At 44.8% G+C, this 27,108-nt stretch overlaps 2 protein-coding genes across 5 annotated transcripts in view; one reads left to right on the top strand and one right to left on the bottom strand.

Moving 5' to 3' along the window:
• Positions 1-20,137, bottom strand: part of C8b (complement C8 beta chain) — a 42,076-nt gene extending 21,939 nt beyond the window's left edge. Inside the window, exons 1-5 of one of the 3 annotated variants that reach the window (XM_087549154.1) lie at positions 19,919-20,137; positions 17,716-17,963; positions 11,338-11,494; positions 3,037-3,178; positions 673-814 (exon numbers count right to left, since the gene is read on the bottom strand). In XM_087549154.1, coding sequence (XP_087405280.1) covers positions 673-814; positions 3,037-3,178; positions 11,338-11,494; positions 17,716-17,804 — 530 coding nt within the window. In that variant the 5' untranslated portion in view covers positions 17,805-17,963; positions 19,919-20,137. 3 annotated transcript variants of the gene reach the window in all.
• Positions 16,384-26,291, top strand: LOC120102937 (uncharacterized). 2 transcript variants are annotated; one of them, XM_087551638.1, is made up of 4 exons: positions 16,740-16,885; positions 21,846-22,046; positions 23,833-24,004; positions 25,823-26,289. In XM_087551638.1, the coding sequence occupies exons 1-4, from the start codon at positions 16,751-16,753 to the stop codon at positions 25,966-25,968; spliced, it is 654 nt and encodes a 217-aa protein (XP_087407764.1). In that variant the 5' UTR covers positions 16,740-16,750; the 3' UTR covers positions 25,969-26,289. The 2 variants fall into 2 exon arrangements, 1 of the variants encoding a protein (XP_087407764.1); XR_015621014.1 differs by lacking the exon at positions 21,846-22,046 and having other exon boundaries at positions 16,384-16,885; positions 25,823-26,291.
• Positions 26,292-27,108: the final 817 nt, after the last annotated feature.

Here is a 27,108-nt window from a genome sequence, read left to right as displayed (position 1 = left end):
TCAATCCTCCTGCAGGTTTAGATGCTACAGAATGTGAAAAGAAAATGGGATGGATGAATGGGCCTTTTTGGCCTTTCCTGACCTTACTCCTTTGACCTTACAGAAGATGCTTACACACCCGGAAGCTGGGACGCTCATGAAGGACGGACCTATCTTTTTTTTTTTTAATCTTTTTTTTTCTTTTTTCTTTTTTTCGGAGCTAGGAACCGAACCCAGGGCCTTGCGCTTGCTAGGCAAGCGCTCTACCACTGAGCTAAACCAAACCCCAGGACAGACCTATCTTGAGAACTCAATACTTCACATGGTGCTCAGAAGTCCCTCCCCCTTTTTCAATATTGTGGATGCTGGGAACGAGTGACATAGAACCAGCCAGAACTATGACCTAAGTTGTCTATAGGCTTCAAAAGGTATTCTTAGGAAAATACCGACACAGTAATGGTGAGAGTTAAGAATAAGGCTCACCCCAACCCTTGAACAGTAATAGTGTCAACCCTCCTGTGGCCTGTGTTTGTTCATGGTATGTGCTTCTGGAATAACATAGAATTGACCTCAGAGAGCACATGAAGGTACCCACTTCCACTATAGCCTTTCTATTCCACCCCTTGTCCATCCTTCAGAATTCCATTTACCACTGTGGCTTCCTATCAACCCAGCATGCCTGAGACAACTCACCCGCTGGCCAGATTGCCAATTGCCCAGTACTGTTCCATATCCTGTGAGCATTTTTTATAAATCCTCCTACAGTTGGCTTCATCTGATTGGTCTCCACAGTCATTGTCTCCATTGCAGAGGAGTCTGCGATTCACACACCTCCCTGGGATGGAGAGAGGAGACCACACTCACATGGCTGTGCGAAGAGAATACACAGTGCTAGTGCCAGGCATGTGGCCTAAGGTGCCTGTTTTGATGTCTTCATGTATCGGGCCTGACTGATAAGGACACTCATAGTTTGTCACCCCACCCTCTAGGAGTCCAGTGCCACAGTTTTGAAAGCACTGAGGAAAGATTATCTAGAACAATCTGTGAAGGGGAAGGTGATATGCCAGAGAAGCAGGGAACAGGTGGACAGCCAGATGATTGTCTGGAACAATCCCTCTTCCTGTTGTGGAGGGTAGGGACGGGTAGTGGGTCGCTACTCCAAGTAGCAGCAGCAAAGCTATCTTGCAGCTGTGATCCAAGTTTCTGGCCTCAGTTCCCTCATCTGTAAAGTGCAGATGTCATCATAGCCACTCCGGCATGGCCCCGGTGTGTAAAGTGAGAGACTAATGACAGAACCTACTCGTGTGAAGTTCTGCAAAAGCCTGTCGTGGCTGGGTTAGTATGCCTGAGAGCCAAGCACACATTGCAAGTGTAATTTGCAGCACGGTTGGGACGTTACCTGCCTAGTCGTGAATCCTTCCCCTAACCCGCATCGCCTTCAGCGCCATCGTCTGTACCCCTGTTACTTCCTCTAGAGCTTTGCTCACAGGCTTCACTTTCTGCCTTATTTGTGCATTCTTGGGGCAATAAAGTCCACAAGACAGGTGGTTCTACTTCCTTGGACATATTGGGTCATTTTTAACCAATGTCCTTCTGTTATAAAAGGCAGAAAAATAACAACCTAGTCTTCAAATGTTTCCTACAAGGCATTTAAACTAAGGCCTGCATGAATAGCCATTATGGCTCTGGGCAAAATCATGGAACACTGGCCATAATGAGACCTTGGGTATATTGTAAAAAAGTCTTTCGGATTTATTGGTTGGAATTTTACATTTGCAGTAAACCCTAGAAATTGCTCTGATAATCTTTGTCTCTCTTTTGGAAGCTCCGGACCACAATCCACACAGGTACAGTGAATGGGACACCCCGCCAGATACTTTAGGGCTAAGTATCCCTGTTTATACCAGACCCTTGAAGGAATGGAGGCGCATAGATTTACTGGGATGGGCTGAGTGAATACGTTGGGAAAACACGTTTTTACTTGGTTCTGCAGTAGATAATCGTTCATTTGTGGGCTGTTCCCTTCCTTCTGCCCATTTTCCATCTGTCTTCCACATTCACTTTCCTTTTTTGTGAAAAGTCAACAATCTTAACTGACTGCATCGCACACTTGGACTTCTGGTAGATGGGCTGATGCAGAAATGCAAAGGTCAGGACCCATATTTGGGAAGCCTTACATTGGCACGTGATGCTGCTCATGCCTCTCCACCCCACCGCAGGGCTCTGCATGCAGTAACAGAGCTAATGTGTGACAGAGAGCTTTTTACCTCCGTTGTTACGTAATGCTTATGACTGACTTGTAAGTTATTAACATCGTCCTTGCTGTGTTTGAATAGGGATGTCCCCCTTAAGCTCATATGCTTGAATAATTAGTCTTGTATTGGTGGAACTGTTTGGGAAAGATTAAGAGATATGGCATTGTTGGAGGAGGTATGATATGAGGAGGGCTCTGAGGTTTCCAACTTCTCCTGACATTTTCAGTTATATCTGTCACTTGCTTTCAGATCAAGATGTGACTCTAGGCTGTTTCTGCTGCCATGCCTTTGCTCTGCCATCATGGACTCTAACTCTCTGAAACTATAAGTCCAATTAAATTCTTTCTGCTATGAGTTGCCTTGGTTATGGTAGCTTAGCAATAGAAAACACCTAAGACAACACTCAGTTTCTATTGACGTAATCAAAATCCCAAAGGGTTAAATGAGATATTCTAGATCATGCACAGAGTTAGACCTGACCGAGGACTTCTGATTCCAACATATCTCACTAACGTCATTAAATGTAGCTGAACTTCAGATTCTCACAGCAGTGACTCCTCTGACATGATGGATGATTTGTGGTAAGTAACCTCTACAAACCTCAATTTCTTAGAATGTAAAGTAGGAATAACAATAATACTACCTTACTATATGCATGCTGTCATGGAATAACACACAGGTTTGTGGTAAGGAATCCTTCTGCAACCCTGATCTTCATGAAGCCTATATATCTATTCCTCCATCATCACATGCTACCTTCTGCTTTTCAAGCCTCCCTTCCCAGTCCCGCACCCATCCATACCTGTCTGTGCACACACAAAGCCTTCACATCGTACTTGACTTCTGCAGGCTCGGTTGGTAACACAGTCTTCAACTTCCTTGTCGGAGAAGTCACACAGTTCCCCATAGAACTGAGAGGGCCGGAGCAAGTAAGTGTGTCTGTACTGTAGCAGACAGAAACAAAGAGACAGTAATGGGACCCCGGGGACCGCAGGAGCGAAGGGTGCTCTATACAAACGGTCACCAACCAAGCTGTGGGTGCTGGAAGGCATATGGTTGGCTGACTGCTATTTACCCAATTCTTCTGCTTCCTTCACTACACGCACTGATGTGCTGTGCAAGGCTGGCAACTTTCTGAATGTTTGTCCTATTGCTCTTCATGTTCAATGAATCTGGGGGACTTGTCTTGAGTCTTTGTTTTGTTTCTGCTGTGGTCTGTCAAGATTTGTTGAGTGTGAGAAAGGCATGGGCCTTGGAATCAAAAATTAATAAAAAGGCTCAGAGAATACAAAAGAGAAACAAGCCGAGAAAGAAATTAGGGAAACGACACCATTCATAATAGACCCAAATAATATAAAATACCTCGGTGTGACTTTAACCAAGCAAGTAAAAGATCTGTACAATAAGAACTTCAAGACACTGAGGAAAGAAATTGAAGAAGACCTCAGAAGATGGAAAGATCTCCCATGCTCATGGATTGGCAGGATTAATATGGTAAAAATGGCCATTTTACCAAAAGCAATCTACAGATTCAATGCAATCCCCATCAAAATACCAATCCAATTCTTCAAAGAGTTAGACAGAACAATTTGCAAATTCATCTGGAATAACAAAAAACCCAGGATAGCTAAAGCAATCCTCAACAATAAAAGGACTTCAGGGGGAATCACTATCCCTGAACTCAAGCAGTATTACAGAGCAATAGTGATAAAAACTGCATGGTATTGGTACAGAGACAGACAGATAGACCAATGGAATAGAATTGAAGACCCAGAAATGAACCCACACACCTATGGTCACTTGATTTTTGACAAAGGAGCCAAAACCATCCAATGGAAAAAAGATAGCATTTTCAGCAAATGGTGCTGGTTCAACTGGAGGGCAACATGTAGAAGAATGCAGATCGATCCATGCTTATCACCCTGTACAAAGCTTAAGTCCAAGTGGATCAAGGACCTCCACATCAAACCAGACACACTCAAACTAATAGAAGAAAAACTAGGGAAGCATCTGCAACACATGGGCACTGGAAAAAATTTCCTGAACAAAACACCAATGGCTTATGCTCTAAGATCAAGAATCGACAAATGGGATCTCATAAAACTGCAAAGCTTCTGTAAGGCAAAGGACACTGTGGTTAGGACAAAACGGCAACCAACAGATTGGGAAAAGATCTTTACCAATCCTACAACAGATAGAGGCCTTATTTCCAAAATATACAAAGAACTCAAGAAGTTAGACCGCAGGGAAACAAATAACCCTATTAAAAAATGGGGTTCAGAGCTAAACAAAGAATTCACAGCTGAGGAATGCCGAATGGCTGAGAAACACCTAAAGAAATGTTCAACATCTTTAGTCATAAGGGAAATGCAAATCAAAACAACCCTGAGATTTCACCTCACACCAGTGCGATTGGCTAAGATCAAAAACTCAGGTGACAGCAGATGCTGGCGAGGATGTGGAGAAAGAGGAACACTCCTCCATTGTTGGTGGGATTGCAGACTGGTAAAACCATTCTGGAAATCAGTCTGGAGGTTCCTCAGAAAATTGGACATTGAACTGCCTGAGGATCCAGCTATACCTCTCTTGGGCATATACCCAAAAGATGCCTCAACATATAAAAGAGACACGTGCTCCACTATGTTCATTGCAGCCTTATTTATAATAGCCAGAAGCTGGAAAGAACCCAGATGCCCTTCAACAGAGGAATGGATACAGAAAATGTGGTACATCTACACAATGGAATATTACTCAGCTATCAAAAACAACGAGTTTATGAAATTCGTAGGCAAATGGTTGGAACTGGAAAATATCATCCTGAGTGAGCTAACCCAATCACAGAAAGACATACATGGTATGCACTCATTGATAAGTGGCTATTAGCCCAAATGCTTGAATTACCCTAGATCCCTAGAACAAACGAAACTCAAGACGGATGATCAAAATGTGAATGCTTCACTCCTTCTTTAAATGAGGAAAAAGAATACCCTTGGCAGGGAAGGGAGAGGCAAAGATTAAAACAGAGACTGAAGGAACACCCATTCAGAGCCTGCCCCACATGTGGCCCATACATATACAGCCACCCAATTAGACAAGATGGATGAAGCAAAGAAGTGCAGACCGACAGGAGCCGGATGTAGATAGCTCCTGAGAGACACAGCCAGAATACAGCAAATATAGAGGCGAATGCCAGCAGCAAACCACTGAACTGAGAATAGGTCCCCTATTGAAGGAATCAGAGAAAGAACTGGAAGAGCTTGAAGGGGCTCGAGACCCCAAAAGTACAACAATGCCAAGCAACCAGAGCTTCCAGGGACTAAGCCACTACCTAAAGACTATACATGGACTGACCCTGGACTCTGACCCCATAGGTAGCAATGAATATCCTAGTAAGAGCACCAGTGGAAGGGGAAGCCCTGGGTCCTGCTAAGACTGAACCCACAGTGAACTAGTCTATGGGGGGAGGGCGGCAATGGGGGGAGGGTTGGGAGGGGAACACCCATAAGGAAGGGGAGGGGGGAGGGGGATGTTTGCCCGGAAACTGGGAAAGGGAATAACACTCGAAATGTATATAAGAAATACTCAAGTTAATAAAAAAAAAAATAAAATAAAAAAAAAAAGGCTCAGAGAGTCAGTTCAACAATCAACTAACTCTTGGCTTAATTATTCCAGTAGGTGATTCATATATTGTCACATATTGCTTAAGGCATTAGTGGGATGTAAATGAAGGAGTATGTGCTCTGGAGCTCCAAGTGGTGCTGGTCCTTCCTACTTTTATGAGGTCAAGCAAATAGCTCGGTCTGTGGAATCCAAATCTACTCATGTGTAAACTGGGGGCAATGGATTACCTAAATGTACCATTGAGAATTTAAATTATGTTATAGATTTGTTAATATTATTTATATAATATGAATTATATATTAACCTATATCATCAGAGTATCTCAAGCTCACTTTTTTCTTCTGGCACAAAGTAGGTACCCAATTTCTTGTCAGTATTTTCTTTTTTATTACCCACTGTTTTAGGAATCAATATTGTTATCTCTCTCTCTTCTTGTTAATTTATTCTGAAAATATTGATTAATCTATCTCTTATTTAAAAGGGTAGGTATTTTTGCTTGTTTGCCTGTTGGTAGGTTTTCTAATCGTCATTAAGTCTCCTACCCTGCCTTCAAAAGGAGAGGGTGATTGCCAGTGGTAGGTGGCACAAGGCAGCGACAACACAGTGGAGCTGGAGCGAGACCGGGCAGATGCAAAGTGCTCTGTAAGCTCATGGTGAAATCCAATAGCGAGAGAGAGAGAGAGAGAGAGAGAGAGAGAGAGAGAGAGAGAGAGAGAGAGAGCGCAACTGGCTTCTAGTAAGGAATCAAGGCTGAGACCCACACATTGAGGAGGAATATCAGGCGGATGCAGAAGTTAGGAAAAGGATAGCCTGGGCAGAGGAAGGTTTTCAGTTAAACAGAGAGGCTGGAGGATGCATCTTCTTACCCCAGAGACTAGAGATGACTTTGTCATGGATGGGGAGCAGTATATGAGGAAGAATGTGGACACGTGAAGAGATTCAGAATGGGGCAGGCAGCCAGGAACCCCAGGCTGGGAGGGGGTCGGTAACAAAAGGGAGTGATTGCATTTGGGTGGTTTTCTAATTTTAGCAGTCAAAGTTTGGGTACACAAAGTGTGGTAAATGAGTAGAATAGCCCCTCTTCAAAGTGACAAAAGGCACAGTTACTCCTTATGTGACATCTGTACTGTGGCCCTGGAAACCCAGAAAGGTATATAGGCAGCCATCACCTGTGCCCACTTATCCTTGGAGGCCAATTCTTCCTAAAAGGAAGACACAGGCCTGCAAATACTCTTCGAGGAACAAACAAACCAAAAGTAAAGCAGGGAACTATCAACAAATTAAGTGCAGAAGAAACATACCTCTATACAATGTATGACAAACCACAGCGAGTGTCATGTTAAATGGGAAAGGTGAAGGTATATATTCAAAAAGTCTGGGACAAAGTGGCATTGCTATTCAACATAGAAAAGTGTATGGCAGAATAACCAGGCAGAAGAAAGAAATAAAAGGCAGATAAATTGAAATGGGGGGAGGTGAAAGGATTCTGTTTGTCAATAATACGACATCATATGTAAAATCTCTGAAGATTTCATCGAAACACAGCTAGAGTTGATAAATACAGTAAGGTTGTAGGATGTACAAAATCTAGTAGCATTTTGTATGCTTCCAACAAACTGGTCAAAAAAGAGCTTTAAATCATTTTAGTCACAACATTCTTAAAATAATAAGACAGGTAATAAGTTTAATCTAGGCAGAGGTAGATCATCTTAATGAAAAATTAAGAAGGCGGGAGATACTTCGTTTTCACAGGTTAGAAGAAGTAATGTTAAAATGTCTACCACATCACCCAAGATTGAGACTTGATGAGGTACAGTGTTTATGGAGCTAATGGGGGGGAAATCACAAAATTCACATTGAACTACAAAATATCCAGAATAGGGAAGATGATCCCGAGCAAGGAAAGCAAGGCAAGGAGCACCACAACCTGAGACTTCCAGACAGAGCTAGAGTGACCCCAAAAGAATGGGGTAGACATGAGCACATGCACACAGACCGACAGAACAGACAGAAAATTCAGGGAGAATCCACATACTTGTGACCAGGGGAGTTTTCTAAGGCACCAAGAACATCTACTTGGAAATGGACCACCTATTAGAAAGAAGTGCTACTGGGAACTGGGCATACAAGGGGGATTACATGGGAAGCAACATGCTCATCTTGTGAGCATGAGGACCTGGGATGAATTTCTGAAACCCACCTTTTAAAAATCCAGGTGCGATGGTGTGTGCTTTTAGTGCCAAGGCTGGGGAGGCAGAAACAGGTATAATCCTGGGAATCCCTGACCATGCAGTCAGCCCACTTGGTGATTTCAGATAACCCTATCTCAAAAAGGTAGGAGCATGATGAAAGACCTCCTCCTGTGTGCATACATAAGTACACTTAAACACCACACACTAATACACACACACATACACACATACACACACACACTCACACAGAGAGAGAGAGAGAGAGAGAGAGAGAGAGACAGAGAGAGAGAGAGAGAGAGAGAGAGAGAGAGAGAGAGAGAGAGAGAGCATAAATAAGCAAACACTGTATGCACCTACATGCGTAGGACACTGAAGTTAGTCAGGTCCTGATATAAAAAGACCTCTTGCCAGTTGTGATGGCACACAGCTTTAATTGGCACACAGCTTTAATCCAGGAACTCAGAAAAGAAAGGGTGGCAGATCTCTGCGTTGGGAGACAGCCTGGTTTACAGATTGAGTTTTAGGACAGCCAGATCTATGCAGAAAGACCCCCCCCCCAAGAAAGAAGAAAGGAAGAAAGAAAGAAAAGAAAAACTTAAAATGAATCAACAACCTAATTTCAGAACCCAGATTTAAGATATGCAGCTATTGGAAGGAGCCATGGGGAAAAGACTTCAAGACCTGAGCAGAGAAAACAAGATTTTGAGATAGTAGAGGCAACAAAAGCCAAGTCAGACAAACACGATTAGATCATATTAGAAGGTTTCTGTCTAACCAAGGAAATGGTCAACAGTGTTAAGAACAAACTGAGAAATAAGGAAAATATCTACATACTACTCATCTGTCTAGAGGCTAATCCCCAGGATATATAAGAAAATTCAAAGAGCCAAAAAATTTTCTAATAATCTGAGTTTAAAATAGGCAAGTGGTCTCTACAAATGTGTTTAAATGATAACATTCAAATGGCAGAAATTAGGAGAAGGGGAAGGTCTTCTACCCTGCAGATAGGAGTGTGGGTTAATATAACCATTTTAGATTATGGAAAGCAGTACTCGAGACTCTACAAAAGTAGGAGCAAGAGGAGAAGGAAGAAGGAGGAATAGAAAATTAAAAATCCTGGAAATAGATTTACCGTATGAGTCAGCAGTCTAAATACTGAGCATAGATCCAAAGGAAATGGTGATATTTTACAACAGATAGAGTTACAAGAGTCACCATAGCCAAAATAAGAATCAACAAACATTTTCATCAAGCGATGAATGGATATAAATGGTATGAATGACAATAGAACTCTGATCATCTATAAAAGAATGACCCAGTTATTTATGGCAACATGGATGGGATCTCAGGACATTGTGCTAAGGAAATAAGCTTGGTAGAAAAAGCCAATCAGAGGCTCTCACTCATTTGTAGAAGCAGAGGTGCTTCATCGAAGAAGTGAAGAATAGACTAGAGGCTGCTAAGACTAAGAAGGGCAAGGGGCCTAGGCAGGGATTGATTATCAAAACACTCTGTGTGGGGAATTCTATTGCTTTATAATACAGAATATGTAAGCCCACAATAATTGTCCAGTTCAAAGTAACTAGCAGGGGTTGTGTTGATGCCTCTCTACCTGTCAGCACAAGATAACAATTATGTTTGCATGATGGAAGCCCTAACTGCCCTGGCTGGATCATTACACAGTGCCTATATGTATCAAATTATAAAACTATACTCCATAAATAAGCAGATGCTGTAGGTCAATTAATGGATAAAAAGACACACACACACACACACACACACAGAGAGAGAGAGAGAGAGAGAGAGAGAGAGAGAGAGAGAGAGAGAGAGAGAGAGAGAGACTCCCAGAAGACTAGCTCCAGGCTCTCAAGGCAAAGTAAGTTTGAGGAGGATGGAAAGATTGAGGGAAACCTGGTCTGGTCTTGGTTGAGAGCTTTCGCTGAGCTCTAAGCATGGATCCTACAGACAGGGCTGATGGCAGCTGAGGAAGTCCACAGAGAGCCGCAGTGAGCAGCTCTGGCTGGCTTATGCTTAGTCCTTCTGGTTTATGGTGCAGATGAGGCAATTATCCGGATAATTGGATCAATGTTGACAACTTTAGCAAGAAAGCCTACTCTGGGAACAGAATGATAGTGCTTGGATCTCCCCATTGATCCAATTAACTGTGTAATTGTCCTGGGCCAACTTCTTCAGCCTCTTCAGAGTCTTTGCCATAATAGGTCTGGGTTCTGAAGGAGCCAAGGGAATGACAACCATATTCTCTCTCTCTCTCTCTCTCTCTCTCTCTCTCTCTCTCTCTCTCTCTCTCTCTCTCTCTCGGAACATCTGCTTTGTTCAGAGCTGGGATCCTGGGTCAGCCCTCCCATCACAAGGAAGCAGAAGGATGAACAACATGATGACTAGTTCTACAGGCAGAAAGGTCAGTAAGGACCCTGTGGCCTGAGCGAAGGCCTGTATCTGCTACCAGAAGGCTCCAAGAAGCTACTTACTTTTCTAAGTCTCCATTTACCTAACAGGCTATGTGGCAGCCATGTTCTTTTCCTTGCAAAGATGTCAGAAAGCGTAATGAGCTCAACTGTAAGAGACTTACGAAGCACTTGTTACATGTGTGTGTACTGAAGACAGAATTGAGTGTCTTTACAAGTTTTCTGTTTAGGCTAGTAAGTGATAAAAATCACAGTATGATGTATGCTAGGGATTGAGTAGGGGGTACCTAGATAAGCATGCGAATGTTGCTTTGTCTAACTGGAGCTGGGCCTGATGAGCAGTCAGTGGAAGCTTCACAAAAGAGGTTGCCCTGAGCAGAGTTTCAAGTTCGGAATCATGTTCGAAAGTGAATTTGGTGGGAAACATCATCGCTGGCTGAGAAAACAGTGCAAATAGAGGCAGAGAGGGGGCGATACAGTTGGAAGAATACAAAAGCTGATATAGCCTAGAGATGAGGCCAGGTTAGGTGGCAAAGAAGTCTGCCGTCTATACTGAGGGCTCATGTGGGGAAAGACTGGGCAGATGTAACTTTGTGGTCCTTTCCCTGGCTACACTGTGTATGATGGATAGAAAGAACAGGTCAGAGGTAGGAAGCTTCTAAGACATCTGTGTGCGAAACTCTGTAATACCAAACCTGCTTGCTGTCTGAAAGCATAGAGACAGAAAAGTCCCTCCAACAGCCTGCATCTTAAAGGGCAGACTTCGGCCAGGCACCACCTCTGCCAGGCTTGTTGACCATTAGTCTTCTCTACCTCCCACCCCTGCCCAGGAATTTAGTGCTCACTCAAGGCTTGGTATCTTACCCTTTTCTTCTGACAGGGGTCACATGCAGTCCAGGAGGACCAGGTGGATAGTTGACAGTCAGTAGGTGCTGGGGTGACATCCACACTCCGTACTGGTCTGCTCCTAACAAGGCTTCCATTGACTGCATTTGTCTCAAAGAAATCTGGCTTCTCACCTCTGAAAATCACCGTAAGAGAAGAGTTGAGCATCTTAAATGAATTACATTCATTCCCTACCACCCCATCAAATTAATGTAGATCAGATCAGGAGCACACAAGGAAGTTGTTCATCATTTTCGATACTAGTTAATTCATCTAACAGATATGTACGGAGTACCCCATTAGGACTACTCTGGTAACTCCAGTTAGAAGACAGTGTCTCAGCAGCTTGTGGACTCTGACTTCCAGTCTGTATGAGCTTCCCTTTTCTCTTCCACGTAGTGGCTGAGATACATTCCTCTATGCAGCTCTTTCTGGATTGTAAATGACAGTCAATATGTGAGCCTTTAACAAACCCTTATGGGTTTTGGATATATAGGAAGTCCAACCACAGCAACTCACTCCCTATCTCTCAGGGCCTCTTTTTTATCCTCTGGAAATGGAAGGGTTTGGACTAGCTGATGCCTTGTTATATTAAAGGTTCATGACACATTTGCCAAGAGCAGTTGATACTGAGGACATTAGTACTGAAGGTGTTTCAGAGTCAATGGCACAGGGCCTACTTAAGAGAGAAATGTGCCTTGCATCTTAGCTCTAGAGAACTTTGCCTAGTAGGCAATATAGCCAGGGCCGAGCTTGAGGATTCATAAAGGTTAGGTGCGAGTTGATAGAGTCTGGAGGCTGGGGAGAAGGAGAGAGGCTAGGGCAGGAGTCCCAGAGCTTGATGTGAACCTGAACTCCAACAGGGGTGGGGTAGAGGATTGGGTGAATATGTTTTCATGGAAGTGATAGCAGTGCTTGGCAAGTTGATGGCCTGGAAGGGCTAGGGAGGAAGGAAAGAATTTAGGTTGACGCTGTATCCTTGAATGCCAAGGGGGCTGGGACAAAGGAAGACAGAGATATTGGGGAAGGTGGTGGGAACAGGATGAGCTCTAGGTGCCCATGGAATGTCTATATAAACTCAGTCAGGACACAGTCTCACTTGGGTCTGAAATCAGGACGGGATGCCTGTGCTAGAGACACAGATCTGGATAGGGCATGCTGAGGAGGGAAATAACTGGTCTCTTTTGAAAGAAGCTGGCCGAGTGTATTAGTTCTTTTTTATCCTTGTGATAATGCCATGGCCAAGGCAACTTATATGAAGGTTTTTTTGGCTTACATTCCCAGAGGACTAGGAGACCGTACGGTAGGGAAGCGTGGCAAAGAACAGTAGACACGAGGCAGCTGGAGCAGATGCTGAGAGCTTGAACCACGGCAGGAAGCAGAAAGGGGTGAACTGGAGAGAGCATGGGGCTTGAAAACCTCAAAACTGGGCCCCATGATGTACGTACTCCATCAGCGCCATACCTCCTAAGACTACCCGGACATCATCACCAACTGGGGGCCATGTAATCAAACATCCAAGCCTATGAGGTCGTTCTTGTTCAAACCACCACACCAGGAGGAAAAGTGCTTTAGGGGATATCAGTGATGCAGAGTTGGGGAGGGGCAGTATCAGGCTGAGCCAGGCAGGATGTGAAGGGTCTGTGGAGATGAATGAAGCTTGGAAGTGGGGCGAAGGAAAGGGTAGTCACACCTTCAGAGCAGACAAGCCGCACGGGAACAGTAATGTCTAAAATGTAAGTAAGCAGGCCATTTGTTGAGTCCCAGGCACAGAGCTGGGCCAAGTGAATGAATGTATTCATTATTTCATTGGCAGGAGCCTCAGTTTCCCTACCATGGCAGATACACCATGATTCTTCCCCATGTATGTGTACATCACTGTAAGAGCCCTTGTAGTGTGCACTTCCTTTTTTAAGCGATAAAGGAGGTGAGAGGAAGGCAGGAATGAAGATTTATGGAGGGCCTACGATGTCAGACGTAAGCATTGTGCGAGCTGTTGTCTTTCATCACATCCCCCAGACAAGTAGAAGGTAACCTCGGGGTGCTGTCAGCAGGACAGATGCTGAAATGGCTCAGAGAGACACAGCATGGCTACCGTAGTGAAACCGGGATACAGTTTTTCTGGGATTAAGCATTGGGTCTGTCTGATGCTGAGTCTGCGTGTACTCTCTCTTCTCCCATGATGTCTGGAAGCAGAACCAACCTGCATCCACTCCAGTCACCTCCCACTACTGTCTCTGTAAGTGTCTGCAAGACTTGCTTCATGCCGGTCTCTAAGATTAAGTCATTAGGGAGACCATCACAAAGCTTCCACCTGTCAAGCACACAGGATGCCACTCCAAACAAGGTCATTAACAACACATTCTCACTTGGCAACGGCCCTAAAAGGAGCACAATATTAACTACTGTAAGCGCCATTTCCATGACTGCCCCAGAGACTGGCAAAAATCAATTGCCTAGTAAAGTCGGATCTTTAACAAAAGGTCAAAGACTCTACTGGAAACCTCAGGTGGGTACTGGGAAGCGGTTACTGAGGCAGGATGCTGCACACCAGCAGGCGCCCTCCGATGGGCTCCCCTCTACTAATTTGCTCCGGTTTGACAAAACAATACTGTCTGTGATTTGGCTTCTCCTAAGTGTGTATTTGACAGCTCTGTGGGGCACCCTCTTCCTATTTCAACCTCAAAGCAGTTACACTGTTTTCTTTTTTCCCCCAAGTATCAACCCAATTCGGGGCCACAGTAGAGACCGAGTGGATAAGTAATGTGCAGTTGCTATTAAGAGTCACAATTATTTTCCTCTCCGAAAATTAAGAGCCCATTAATGGACAAGATGACAGCTTAGAGAAGGAACTAGAGAGAAGTAGCTATAACCACCAGGTCTCTCATTTTTACACCCAATTTCCATTATGGAGGAGGCAATAGAATAGAATAATCAGCCGAACAAATAGTATGTTTGTAAATGACACTGGGGAAGCGTGGCTCATTAGTGCTGCAAAATGCAAATCTGAAAAAAGGGCTAGTGTCAAGTCACATCTTGAATTGGAGAATGGCATGGAGCTGCACAGATGACAGGTCCAACTGGAGCGTCTTTCGTGATTCTATGGGTGCCTTCCACCCTGAGGAATTTCCACAGAAACAAACCGGCTGGCTTAGCTTCTGCAGAGTTGCCTCCACATGGGGAGAGTAGATAAGAAAGAGTAATAGAGGCAGTGCGTACGGTCATAGTATATTACCAACATGTATGGAGGTTCCACAATGAACGCCCAACATGCAATTAACAGACACGAATGCAGAGCCCGATTCCTCGGTAACATAAACCACCAGGAGAAGTACTGAAAGTTAATCATTCAGGGCCCCATACCCATACTGACCAGCACTCCACACCCTCGCCCTTCCCTTGTCACCCTCCTCCTTCCCCTGTCACCCCCCGCCCCCCGCCATACTTGTATGCCTTTAAGTAAAAGCTATCTCCAGGAGTTGGGCATTGGAGTTTTACATCAGCCCTGGTTCTGTTTGCCATCCTCTTCAGAGGCAACAACCGTCACAGGCATGCTCTGTGTCTGTCCAATGTCCTGGAAATGCTTTCAGGCACGCTGCGTGGCTGCACCTTCACATCCCTGTGCTTTGCTGAAACCCTGTGCATTGTTCTGCACCTGGCTCCTGCCCACCCACATCACCCAGATCCACACCAATTCCTAATTCTCTCCTTTCATCTGGATCTTCTCTCCTGGGATATCTCTTGCTTGTCATTGATTCTTTTGTGGTGTATTTATATTCTAACATTTAGCTATGTTTTAAAACTTAGTATAAGCCGCCGCCTTTTACACTTCCCTGGAAATATGCCCCTTCTGAGGAAGTGCTGGCACAGACATGCCTTTCTTTGGGGGGCAGAGAATGTTGTTGGCATCCTTGGAACACATCACATGTGGGTCCAGGTCTCCTACTCTCTTTTCTTTGATCAAAATAAAGATGGATCCATCACTCACAGCAGGATTAGGTCAGCAGTAAATTTCCAGTCCTCAGCTTATGTGGACGGGGCACATCAATATATTTTGGTTTTCTCTGGAAATACCCTGACACAACAACTTTCCTGTCACACACGATTTGTTTAGCAGTTGCATCCCTGTGCAAACAGCAGCCTCCACTTTGCTGGTGAGGAGGTAGTCTCTGGGAGGAAGGTTTCCCATTTCTCTCTGTCATTTGCTGTTGCAGATGTGGAATTTAAAGCAACATCACAAAGCAGCAAACATGTGTCTCAGAGAGTCATCCTAGGGATCCAGCAAGTCCGGTGGAAGGGAAAGGTGCATTAATAAGAGGCAGAAGACAGAGAGGATGTTTGAGTTCTGCATGCCTGACCCCGACCCCACCACACACACGGGCTGAGTAGCCTCAGGGGTCACATCGTCTTCAGTTTCCTTCTCTCTACACCTGTAAGCCATAGAGTGACTGTGAGGCTGAGGGTCCGTGCCTGGAACAGAGTGTCAATCAATAATGATCAATAGGCCATATGACAGTGTGACCTGGGCAAGTGGAACGAATGACAGCCTTTACAATGGGAAGGAGGTTGCTGCACTTTCTGCCCCCGGACAGAATGCTTTTCTTTTTTGATGTTTGGGCGTGATGCTCAAAGTCATGCTGTGTTCAGCACTGGTATATAGAGATCATGGGCTAAGATCAAATATCCAGCCAGCAGTCCAAGAAGGGCTGGAGGATCACTGAGCCTGATCCATTCTCTACTCCCCTCTGGGGATCAGTTTGTCCTGCAGAGTGGGAACAAGGGGTCACCTCTTCCTCACATGACACAGCTGTGAGTTTCATATACTGTACATTTCTCACTAGGTAGAGCTCCCACTCCTACCTCAAAGGGAACTTGCCAATATGTATGTCCCATTGTGCCATGCCTTCCCTCCAGACCTGTGCCTGAAGGATATGGTTTGCATCCCTAGCTACTATTTCTACCTTCCTCCTCACAGTTCCCACCTTGTTGTCTACTCAATAATAGTGAAATGTACCCAGAGCCCTGGGCACAAGCCAGGCTCTCTCTCTCTCTCTCTCTCTCTCTCTCTCTCTCTCTCTCTCTCTCACACACACACACACACACACACACACACACACACACACACACACACACAACTCCATGCCTTTGCATATGCTGTTATCTCTGTCTGGTGCACCCTTCATCCTTTGTCATGGCCACTGCTCAGGAGCTCAGGTCACTTTCTCCCTCTCTCCCTTGATTGCTAGTTGTCCCTGTACCAACTCTTACAATTCTCTGTATTTGTTTCCACTTGGCCACACTCCCCAAGAACATGAGTTTGGGGCTTGTCTGGTTCTGTATCCTGTGGTGCAGTCAAGGAGGTGTGCACAGGAACCTGCTGCTTCCGGGAAGGATGTATAAGCCCTCCTTTCCAGGTACAATTCGCTGGGTACTGCAGAGTCCTCTGTGCCCAGAAGTACATGCACGGGGAAGCCTCCACAGCACAATTAGTCTCTTCACCAAGTCGAAGGTCATGCCATTTCTGAAGGTGAGTACTGGAGTGTCTGGTGGGTGGTGAATACTCGGAATCCTGGTCCCAAGGAAGGTGCTTAACAGCGGCTGATTAGCCTGGTGTAGATGTCAGAAGAGGAGGCATGTGGAACACTGGTACTGCTCACACACAGAGAGCAGTTTGAGCATGAAGAACAGCTTTACCTCTCCCTTTCTACAGCAGTGCTCACGAGCACCCAGGGACCTGAGACTTCCACATCTCACAGTGGGAACTGCTCTAGCACAAGGAAGGTCCGCAGATGGCTCTCTCTGGCACATCTTTCTTTGGAACTCAAGTTTAAGCCCAGACTAAGATTATTTTCTCTAGCCTCTTCACTTCCTATGAATGTAAACTTTGATGAAATAAATCTTTCTTTCCTCTTTGGGAACAAACATTTGTGAGAGATGGGGAAGGGAAAAGAAACGAAGAGAGAAAGTGAGAGTTTGAGAGACCCATTCACTCACCCTAGATAGGTGTCAGTTATTAAGACCGTTCCCGTAAACTGGCTCGTTTTTCAGATATAATAACCCTTCTTTTGCATAGTGAAGCCAGATCAAAACTTTATTTCATTACGGAACTTGTGTCCTACTCTTCTCAGCACCACAGATACAGTAAAACTTCTCAGTCCTTTACCAGGCACTTTTGTTGAAGCCTGCTACTTGGGTCCATAAGAGTTCAGAAGGAATTGTTGATCTTATTTTGCCAGACGCATGCAACTTGCTTTAAGAGCCATTCCTCTGCCCACGGGCATGTGGCAGAGTTGGTCAGCATTACTTTCTGCCTTCTGCCATGTGATCATCAGGGAGTCATTTGTACCCACCACTTACCTTGCACCAGGGAGATGGAGACATCCAAGGGCAGCACAAAGAAGACATGACTTTGCCAGTGCCCTCCAAACCTGGGCCCCTGTCTTCATATTTTCTGTGTGGTTCAAGGTTGGATGAAAAGCCTGCTCACTCTTGCCGCTTTCAGTTCTGTTGCCACAGGGCAAACAGCTCAGCAAAGCAAACAGACACCAGTGCCTGGAACCTTGACTTTGCACAACAGGGATGTACTCACTTGTGACACCACAAACCTAGGACAGTGAGAAGTGTAACTCTAGGCAAGCAGCCTTACTGGAATACCTCTGGTAGCCACATACCATAGCCTCCCCCAAATGCTCAGGGTTAGGTACGATAGTGTAGGTAAAGGAGTGAGCGCAGGCACAATCTGGCTATGCCAACTCATGTTGTGTTCTCAGCAAAGGGGCTGCAAGGTCTGAAGTCAAATGGGACTGTGTTCAAGTCCCAGGTTTATAGGAACTCTGAGAAGGGCTCCAGAGCCCAGCTGCCGGAGGTGGAATTCTTTCTATATGATTTCCACCTGAGTTCAAATTCTTTCTCTATAATTCTCAGCTATGTAACCAGAAGACATATTTCTTCTCTATGAAACAGATAACAACAGTGCCTGTTTCCCAGGGCAGTGGAGGGGTCAGTGTGCGTGTGTGTGTGTGTGTGTGTGTGTGTGTGTGTGTTGGGGGGTGATAGGAGATACATTAAAAATATACATGAAAATGTCACAATGAAAGCCATTATTATCATGATTAGTATATGTTAATAAAACATAAGTAAATTTAACTGTTCAGAATACATTGAGTTGAACATTGCCATTCAGGTGCCATGTGCTCTCCGTGTAGAGCTCATAGTCTCTATTTCCTCTGGGCTAAATGCCTCACAGCTGGAAGATTTAGGTGAGGTACTAAATGCGCCAAAGTCATGCAAGGGGGTGTTGTAAAAATTGTAATATTAAGGAAACATCCAAATATGTATTGGGGCATTGACACAACCTCCATAGTGTCTTATTTATGGGGCAACCAGTCCTGACCTTCCTGGGAAGTAAAGTTTAGCAGACATTGGTTCAGGCAAATTCAACATTTGTCTCTAATATTTGCTGGAGACCGTTGAGAGCCACAGGTAACATGCCTGAGTGGCTAGCAGACTCTGCACTTACCACTTCCCTCACTTTCCAGGTTATAGAAACCCTGATTACTTCTCTAGGGCTGAGCGCAGCCAAGGCACGTATCACTTACCACCATCAGTCTACTATTGGTGCCTAGGCTAGGCATCCCCATTCACAGCTTCTGTTGCTCAGGATGGCTCCAAGGTAACCTGCCATCCCTCCCTGTCCAGTCAACTTAAAGACCAGACATAAGTACTCTAGAAATAGCATAATCTACCCAGCCACTTTCCTTAAAATGTCTCCAAATTCTTGGGAGATGGCTTGGTATGTAAGAACACATGTTCAGACAGGAAGACTAAGCTCAGATCATCAATACTCATATTTAAAAGAAACCCCCAAACAAAACCCTGCTGTCTGGTCACAAGCACTTGTAGGGAGGACAATCTCCAGGACCAGGAGACCCAGTTTTGAAGGAATAAGATTAAAAAATGAAAGGAGTACCCAATGTTCTCCTCTGACCTCTGCATACATATGGCTGCACACACACAACACTCAAAGGAGGGAAGGAAGGAAAGGAGGGAGGGAGGGAAGGAAAAGAAGCACCTGCCAGATAGTTTATGCCCAGACATGAGGTGGGCATTCACACATCTCAGTCCTATCTAGACTGTGGTACCACTTACAACCTGGAGACAGTGGCAAAGAGCATAGCGCTGTGGGAGGACAGTCGACCTGGGCAAAGCTAAGTGGGGTGACAGTGGACCTGTGCAAAGGTAAGGTATGGTGGGACTACTGGAGGCTTAGTGGAGCAAGAATCAAATCTACAATCAGATCACAAATTATATTCGTCAAACAATGTCAACCTGCCGTTCTTTAAAGGGCAAAGGCTGGAAAAGCTGGGAATGTGGTGAGGAATCTCAGAGGGAAGGATGGCATGTAACACATGAGGGTGGGGCAGAAAGAGCATTTGCTGTCCTTTGCCATCATGTATTTCTCCAAATCTGCCTTATCTGTAAAACAGAGAACATTCATCGACATCTGCTCTTTAGGTTGTCTCCATGTTTGAATGTTTAAAATATGAGACCCTTCACCTACTTCTCAATGCAAGCTGCAGTGTTCTGTCAGCCCACCATCTCTCCGTGTCTGCTGCAGTAGCTGGGCTGTAGAGAAGGGGTACAGGGACATCTTGGGAAGATAGTGGTCCCCTCACATTCCCTGTGCTCACAGTTCAGCAGCACATGTTCTACCGTAGACCAACCTATTCATATTACAGTCACCATTAACTCAAGCACAAACTGTCTCCCCAACATTCCCAAAGGATGCAGTTGACCTGAACTTTGACACAATTGATTACCGGAGTTAATCATTGGTAAACAGGCAGAAAATTGAGTTCCAAGAACTATCCCTGTTTCCATCCATGCGTGTATGAGTTTGCTTTATATTGCCATGATAGAAACCACGACCAAAGAATCCAGGGAGGATCAGGTTTAGTTGACTGAATCAACCTGATCCCAGTCCACCCTGAAGGGAAGTCAGAGAAGGAACTCAACACAGGAGCCTGGAGGCAGGGATACAAACAAAGGTCATAGAGGATATTGTTTCCTGGCTTATCTCCAAATGTTCAGCTCGTTCTTTCATACATTCCGGGCCCACCTGCCCAGTAGTGGCACCAAATGCAGTGGGCTGGGCCCTCCAACACCAATCATTAATCGAGAAAATACCCCACAGATTTGCCCACAGACCAATCAGACATTTTCTAAAACAACAACAACAACAACAAAACAAAAAACCCCAAACAAACAAAACCAACCAACCAAATAAACAAAGAAATCCCAGCATGTGTAAGAGGACTAAGAGGAAGGATTAAGTCCTTATATAGTAAAGTCTCCTTTGGACCTCCTCACTGCCAATTACCCATGAAGGAACCTAAAAGTTAAAGTTACAGAAATGAATCATGGGTTCTCACCTCTATACTTGCCTAGAATAGGTGCCACAGCGTGGTAGATAGTACTCATTGTTTTATGCCAATGTCATTTGGATGAATAGGCATTCCCAGCTGAGCTATTCCTGCCTCACAGGTCCTGTGGGCCCTAAAAACACCTCCTGGAATCTTAACTTCATAGCACCCTCTGAGCTTCCTCATGCAGCTCTCGTAAGGTCATGTGGGAGGTAGCCGGCAGTTGCAGAGTTAATAGCTAACATCCCCACAGCTAGATCTTTAGCAATGTCACTGTCTTCCCAGTCATCATCCTGTTTGAAGTCAACAGTAAGTTAACAAACAGAGATTCCTCCCATGCCTGGAGGTTGTGGCCCCACAGTGCTTCCATAGTTGGATGGCAGCAAATCCACTGCTAGATATGAGGGGTTTGGGTTGCTTTTTCTGACCCCCAGACTCTGTCTTTTTATGTTCAGAGGCTCCCCTCTGCTCTTAGAGAGTGTCAACATTGCTTCAGGTCTGGCAAAAAGGTAAGACTTCACCAGTCCTCTGGTCCCACTGTCGTTGTAGGCCATCAAAAGGGCTGTACATCTTTTGCTGTTCAGGAGGGAGCTTTAAACTGGGTCATGTGTCCCTAAACCTTTAAACTCTTTATAAAAAGTCATTACCATCTGAATCCATTTGCCAACCTTTGCTGATGGATTTTTGCAGTGTCCAACCAGGTCCACTATCAACTCCAAGTTTTATGATTTTGCCACAAAAGCGCTGCATTCCTAGTACATACTCTGTATTTGTTACCTTTTAATCTACAACGCACGACTGCTACATGTGACTTAAAACAAGAACCAGCTGTCTGCTCAGGGTTCTGTGGGTCACTTGCCACGTTTGGGTAAAGCCGGTAACTGTGTTGGTTCAATCAGCTTCTGGCTTTGAGTCTTTGTTTTCTGTTGCTGTAGTAAAGACCCTGATCTAAAGCAACTTGGCTTATTTGTCTATGTGACCAAACTACCTAACAGAAGTAGTAGGAGGGAGAGTTAGTTTGTTTCGTGGTTTCTAAATATTCTACGGTTCCATGTGCTTGGCCAGAATGTCATGTCGGCAGAAGCATGTGATGAAGATTCTTCACCTCTTGAAAGTCGAGAAATGATCATGCAGCATACAGGAAGAGGCCACAACAAGATAAAGTCCTCAAGGAAGACCCCTAAAGACCTACTTTCTCCAACAACCTCAAGCCCTACCTTTCAACACTTGCAACTAATGCCATCCTGTGATGAAAGAAACAAGCCAGTAATATGTTCAATTCATGAGTGCCTTCACCATCTAGCCATCTCTAGAGATGCCCCCTTCCATCTAGCCATCTCTAGAGATGACCCCTACCATATAACCATTTCTGGAGATGCCCCCTACCATATAAACATCTCTAGAGATACCCCCTACCATAAAACTACTTTTAGAGATGACCTTTACCATCTAACCATCACTAGAGAGGCCTCCCCTCACACACACACACACACACACACACACACACACACACACACAAGGGTGTGTTTTATTAAACTCCCAGGCGGTCCTTAATCTAGTCAAGGTTAATCACTATAACTTATTTACTACTTTATATCCTGAACAAGTTCCTTAAGACCTCTGAGAAATACTTACCTGAGTGCAAATGGAGGCTTCTTGCAATACTGCAGCAGTAGCCATTTTATTGAGTACCTACTAGACAATGGGTACCAGGCCAAGTCCCTAGGTCTCAAGATGCACTGGCCCTTGTCCATGAAAGTTGACATCTTCCTGTGGAAGCTGCGTTGTGACAGAGGTCTGCTTGGCATAGTCTGTGCACAAGACAAGTGCACAAGCATGTATGTAGTTGGGGGTGGGGGTGTGTTCTCAGAAGGTAGCTGGTTTTAAGGGTTAAGGAGAAGTCAGAAAACCAGAGGGAGGGCAGATGCAGGGACAGAGGGTATCAGGGTAGACACAAAGGTCTCCCACATAGGGGATTCAGCATGATTATCAGTATGGAGGAATGAAAATGGGAAGGTTGTCTGGGATCGTTACCAGGGCCTCATGGGTAGTGCTGCTGACATGGACTTTATTCTAAGCGCAGGGGAAGCATCTGAACATCAGGGGCTGAGGGGAGGGGCAGCTTGCTTTGTGATAGAGAGTCTTTCTGCTGCAGTGCAGAGAATGGATTAGGGAAAAGCACTGGAGCAAGGAGCCCCGAGGCATTGCAGAGATAGGAGCAGAGCAGGAGCATTGAGTGAGTGAGAGAGGCCAATGCCATGCTGTCTGTGAGCGGCTTTGGATGCTGCACAGCTCGGCACAAAGGCAGAAGTGCTATGACAGAGATAGTGGCTCTGTTAAGGAAGGCATATTAACTCCCAGGGGCTGAGAGAGGCAGCTGGTCAGAGCAGCATTGTTCTGGGCAGTTGGAGTTTGCCTCACCGCCACCACACACACACACACACACACACACACACACACACAAACAAACAACCTATGGGCAGCAGCAGAGTCTCAGCCAGCGTCTGAAAACCCCTGATTTCTGTAAGATTGACTGGAGGATTTTCCTTGAGGTCCAGGGCACCTGCCTTTTAAGAGCCTTAGCAGATGGCTGGCTGTGCTAACTATGTCCCTGGAGGTGGTTGTGCATATTGCAACTCCTTATGCATGGCATGCATATTATCATCTCCGTGGCTTAAAATTGTTCCTGGAAGAAGTGTGGTGGGATAAGTGTGCAGCAAGCTCACTGGAGGACACTCTGGGGAAAACAAGATCCAAATGAGAAAGATGGAAAAAAAATAAAAGGAAAAGTAATCTTAGCCCTGGTATACAGGAGAGTCTCATCCCTTTGTGGCCCAGAGAACTGCTGTCGATGGAAGCCACATCCCCTTCCGGTCAATCTGTACTACATTTCCCAGCTCCCATTACTGTTCATTATGTGTGGCCTTGGGTCTGAAGTTTGTTCAGTAAACAGAGGGAGAAGTGATATATGCCACTTCACCTATTTTTATTTTTATTTCTTTATTTTTGTGATGAGTGCATGATTTATTTGGCTTCTGCTTCTACATCACAGTTCATCACCAAAGAAGGTTGGAACAGGAATCCAAGCAGGGCAGGAACCTGGAATCAGGAGCTAAGGCTTGGAGGAATGCTGCTTGCTGGCTTGCTCTCATGGTTCTTTCTCCAGGACCACCAACCCAGAGACAGCACCATCCACAATGGGATGCTCCCTCCCGCATTTTGGTGTAAGCAGTGTGCTGGATAATTTTATGTCAGCTTGACACTAGCTAAAGTCATGTGAGAGGAAGAAACTTCAATGAAGGAAATGTCCCCATAATAGCAGGCTGTAGATAAGCCTGTGGGGCATTTTCATCTATTTTTCTTTATTATCATTTAAATTTTATTATTTGAGAATTTCATAGTTGTATACAATACATGATGATCGTATTCACCTTCTCCAGCTCCCACTCTCAACATGCCCTTCTTCCCACCTCATCTATCCATCCATCCATCCATCCATCCATCCATCCATCCATCCATCCATCCGTCCATCCATCTGTCCGTCTATCTATCTATCTATCTATCTATCTATCTATCTATCTATCTATCTATCTATCTATCTATCTATCATCTATCTATCATCTATCTATTGTCATCTATCACTGTGTCTGTGTCTACCTATATCTATATATCTCTAATGTGTCCAATTAGTACATGGATATGGGGTCACTCCCTGGATCATGGACAAACTACTAGTGGCCATAGCCCCAAATAAATTATAACTATTCCTACACCAACTGCTATCAACTACCAATTCCTCACCAGAAAAAGATGGGCCTCCCAAGCTCTTCAGCATACAGAAATCAATCTCAAGTCAACAGGGACACTTGAGAAGTATCTCTCATGTTAATAAGCTTCTGCGGTGTCAGAAGATACTGAGAAAATGCTGAGGAGAAAAGATTGCAACAGTTTTGCCTTGCACTGGATCCAGCAGCTGCAGCACGGACCTGCTAGGCAAGGTGTGCAATAGTCATGTCACTTAAAGAGATGTACACAGGACATGCATGATCCCACAGACTCTCTTCTTTCCTTCTTCCAATTGGTGTGGACAGCTGGCATGAACTTGGAAGCTGATGCAGAACAGGGTAGATTGGCAGCCTGGATCCCATTATGACTTCATGGAACAGAATTTTTCCCACCCTCTGCTGAGCAGATGATTGAGTTAGAAAGAGATCACCATTGTTCTGTGCTAGGGAGATGCCGGTGATTTTCTGCTATATTGACTAGCATTACCTAAACTAATAGTCCAATACCCACCTCATTCTCATTCCCCACCTCACAGCATGGCACACAGTTCCTGGAAAAGTCATGGTTGAGAAACAGCCATCTCTGTCCTGACAGCTCTGGAGGGGCCCAAAGGTGGTGTCTATTTACTGAGAGAGGTTCACTGACATCTAAGGGTTTTGTTTGTTCTGTGTTGATAGACAGAGGGATTGTGTGTCTTTTCTTTGTATATCTCTTCATGAGAATAGGCAGTTGGTTGATGTGCACAGGCTTCTTCTTGCGTGTGTTAGGTCCATAAAGTAGAAATGTGCTGTTCTCCCTGACAAACATGGATAGGCAATGCTAAGGCTTAAGCATGGCTTCGGGGTGTGCCCCAGCTCCCACGGTGTGTGTGGCAGAATCTCAGTCACTAGCACGTTAGTGGTGGTGGAGTAGTACCTTTATGAGGTAGGGATAATATACGATCATGGGAGAGCTGAACTGTTCTTGGAGGCAACCCTGGTGAGCTCTTGGAAGGCAAGTCTGGTGCCCCAAGTTTAAACTTTGGAAATCATGTAAAAGTACAAGGAGAGAACTGGCCCCGCAAAGTTGATTTTCTGGCCTCTGATACACACACACACACACACACACACACACACACACACACACACACATACACACACACATGCTAATAATAACAATAATAATAGCGATAACAATAATGAATAAAAATAAACTAAGTGCAGGCAGCTGAACTTAAAGACAATAGAAATATTCATTGTACTCATTTTCTATTTCAGATATTTCCAGGAATGCTCACATGTGTGAGGAGGAAAACCTGGATAGTAGTTGGCAATGTGCCACGAAACTAATTCCCTGGGGGACTTTAAACAACTGGATGGATTATGTATTTGCATTGATTTTGTGGATTAGCCGCAGCAAATGATGACACCTATCTACTTTGTTCATCTGCTCATTCACTCATTAGAGGACCAAGTTCAAACTCCTTAGCCCAGCAAATGAACAATTTTTCAATCTGTGTGCTTCAAATGCTCTCAACTTCACACAAATCTGGACTTTCCATCGATTCATTTATACATTCAAAAATAATCATTTTTCAATGCTCACTGTGCAGAGGCCCAAGCTCTACGCCAAGGTGGAAGGTACATCAGCAGCTCTCATGCCTGGCTCACTGAATTCAAAGAGCCTTCTTTTTTTTTTTTTTGGAGAGAAAATAAATTCAAATCATTGCATATATCTATAATGATGAATTAGTAGTTCTTAATCGAGTCCTGGTTTGGGGGCTAGGTTAGGGAAATATGGAAAGAATCTGTAGTTGTGAAGCCTTGAGCAAAGGAACAAAAAGGTTAAAAGGTCAAGCTTTTTGTTGCGGTCATGGGTATGCAGGGCTTCTGTAATCAGATGAAATGACCCCAAATCATAAAGACTTAAAAATCAACATTATCACTATAGCCACAATTCTATAGGTCAAGAATTTAGGCTGAGCGCAGTAGCAGGCTGCAGTAGTCCAAATGGGTTTCTACTCACAGGGCTCTTGACTTAGTTTGGCTGCTTGACAGTTAAGGGCTGGCTAGGACAGTTCAAATGGAGTCTGGGTTCTCCCAAGGGCTTTTCCTTGTCAAGGAGCCATCCCACTTATATATAAACCTTGAGCTTTTAGTCAAGCCCTTCCTGGCCAGCCCCAGGGTCTGCTCGTTTTCTGTATTCCTTTTAGGGTTCTTGCTGCTGATACACTCAGTATCTGTGGGTCCCACTATTTGGCTCTGTTTGGAAGGAGTTGTGCAATTAATTCTGCCCTATACGTCTGGCTGAGCCATAGTTTCTAGTTTGTGACTTTTCCTCCTCCTGTTCCTCTTCCTCCTCCTCTACCTCCTTCTTTTCTACTTCCTCCTCCTCCTCCTCCTCTTTTTCTTCCTTTTCCTCCTCCTCTTCCTCTAGATAGAGCATTGCTATGCAGATTAGGCTGGTCTCAAGTTCACTATGTGGTCCAGGCTGGCCTTGGACTTAAGATCCTTTTGAATCAGCCTCCAAAGAAGTGGGTGTACATCATGCCCAGTGGATACTG

Source organism: Rattus norvegicus, chromosome 5 (assembly GCF_021556685.1).
Source record: "Rattus norvegicus strain SHRSP/BbbUtx chromosome 5, alternate assembly SHRSP_T2T, whole genome shotgun sequence".
NCBI classification, from domain to species: Eukaryota; Metazoa; Chordata; class Mammalia; order Rodentia; family Muridae; genus Rattus; species Rattus norvegicus.
This window is presented reverse-complemented; position numbering and strand designations above follow the sequence as displayed.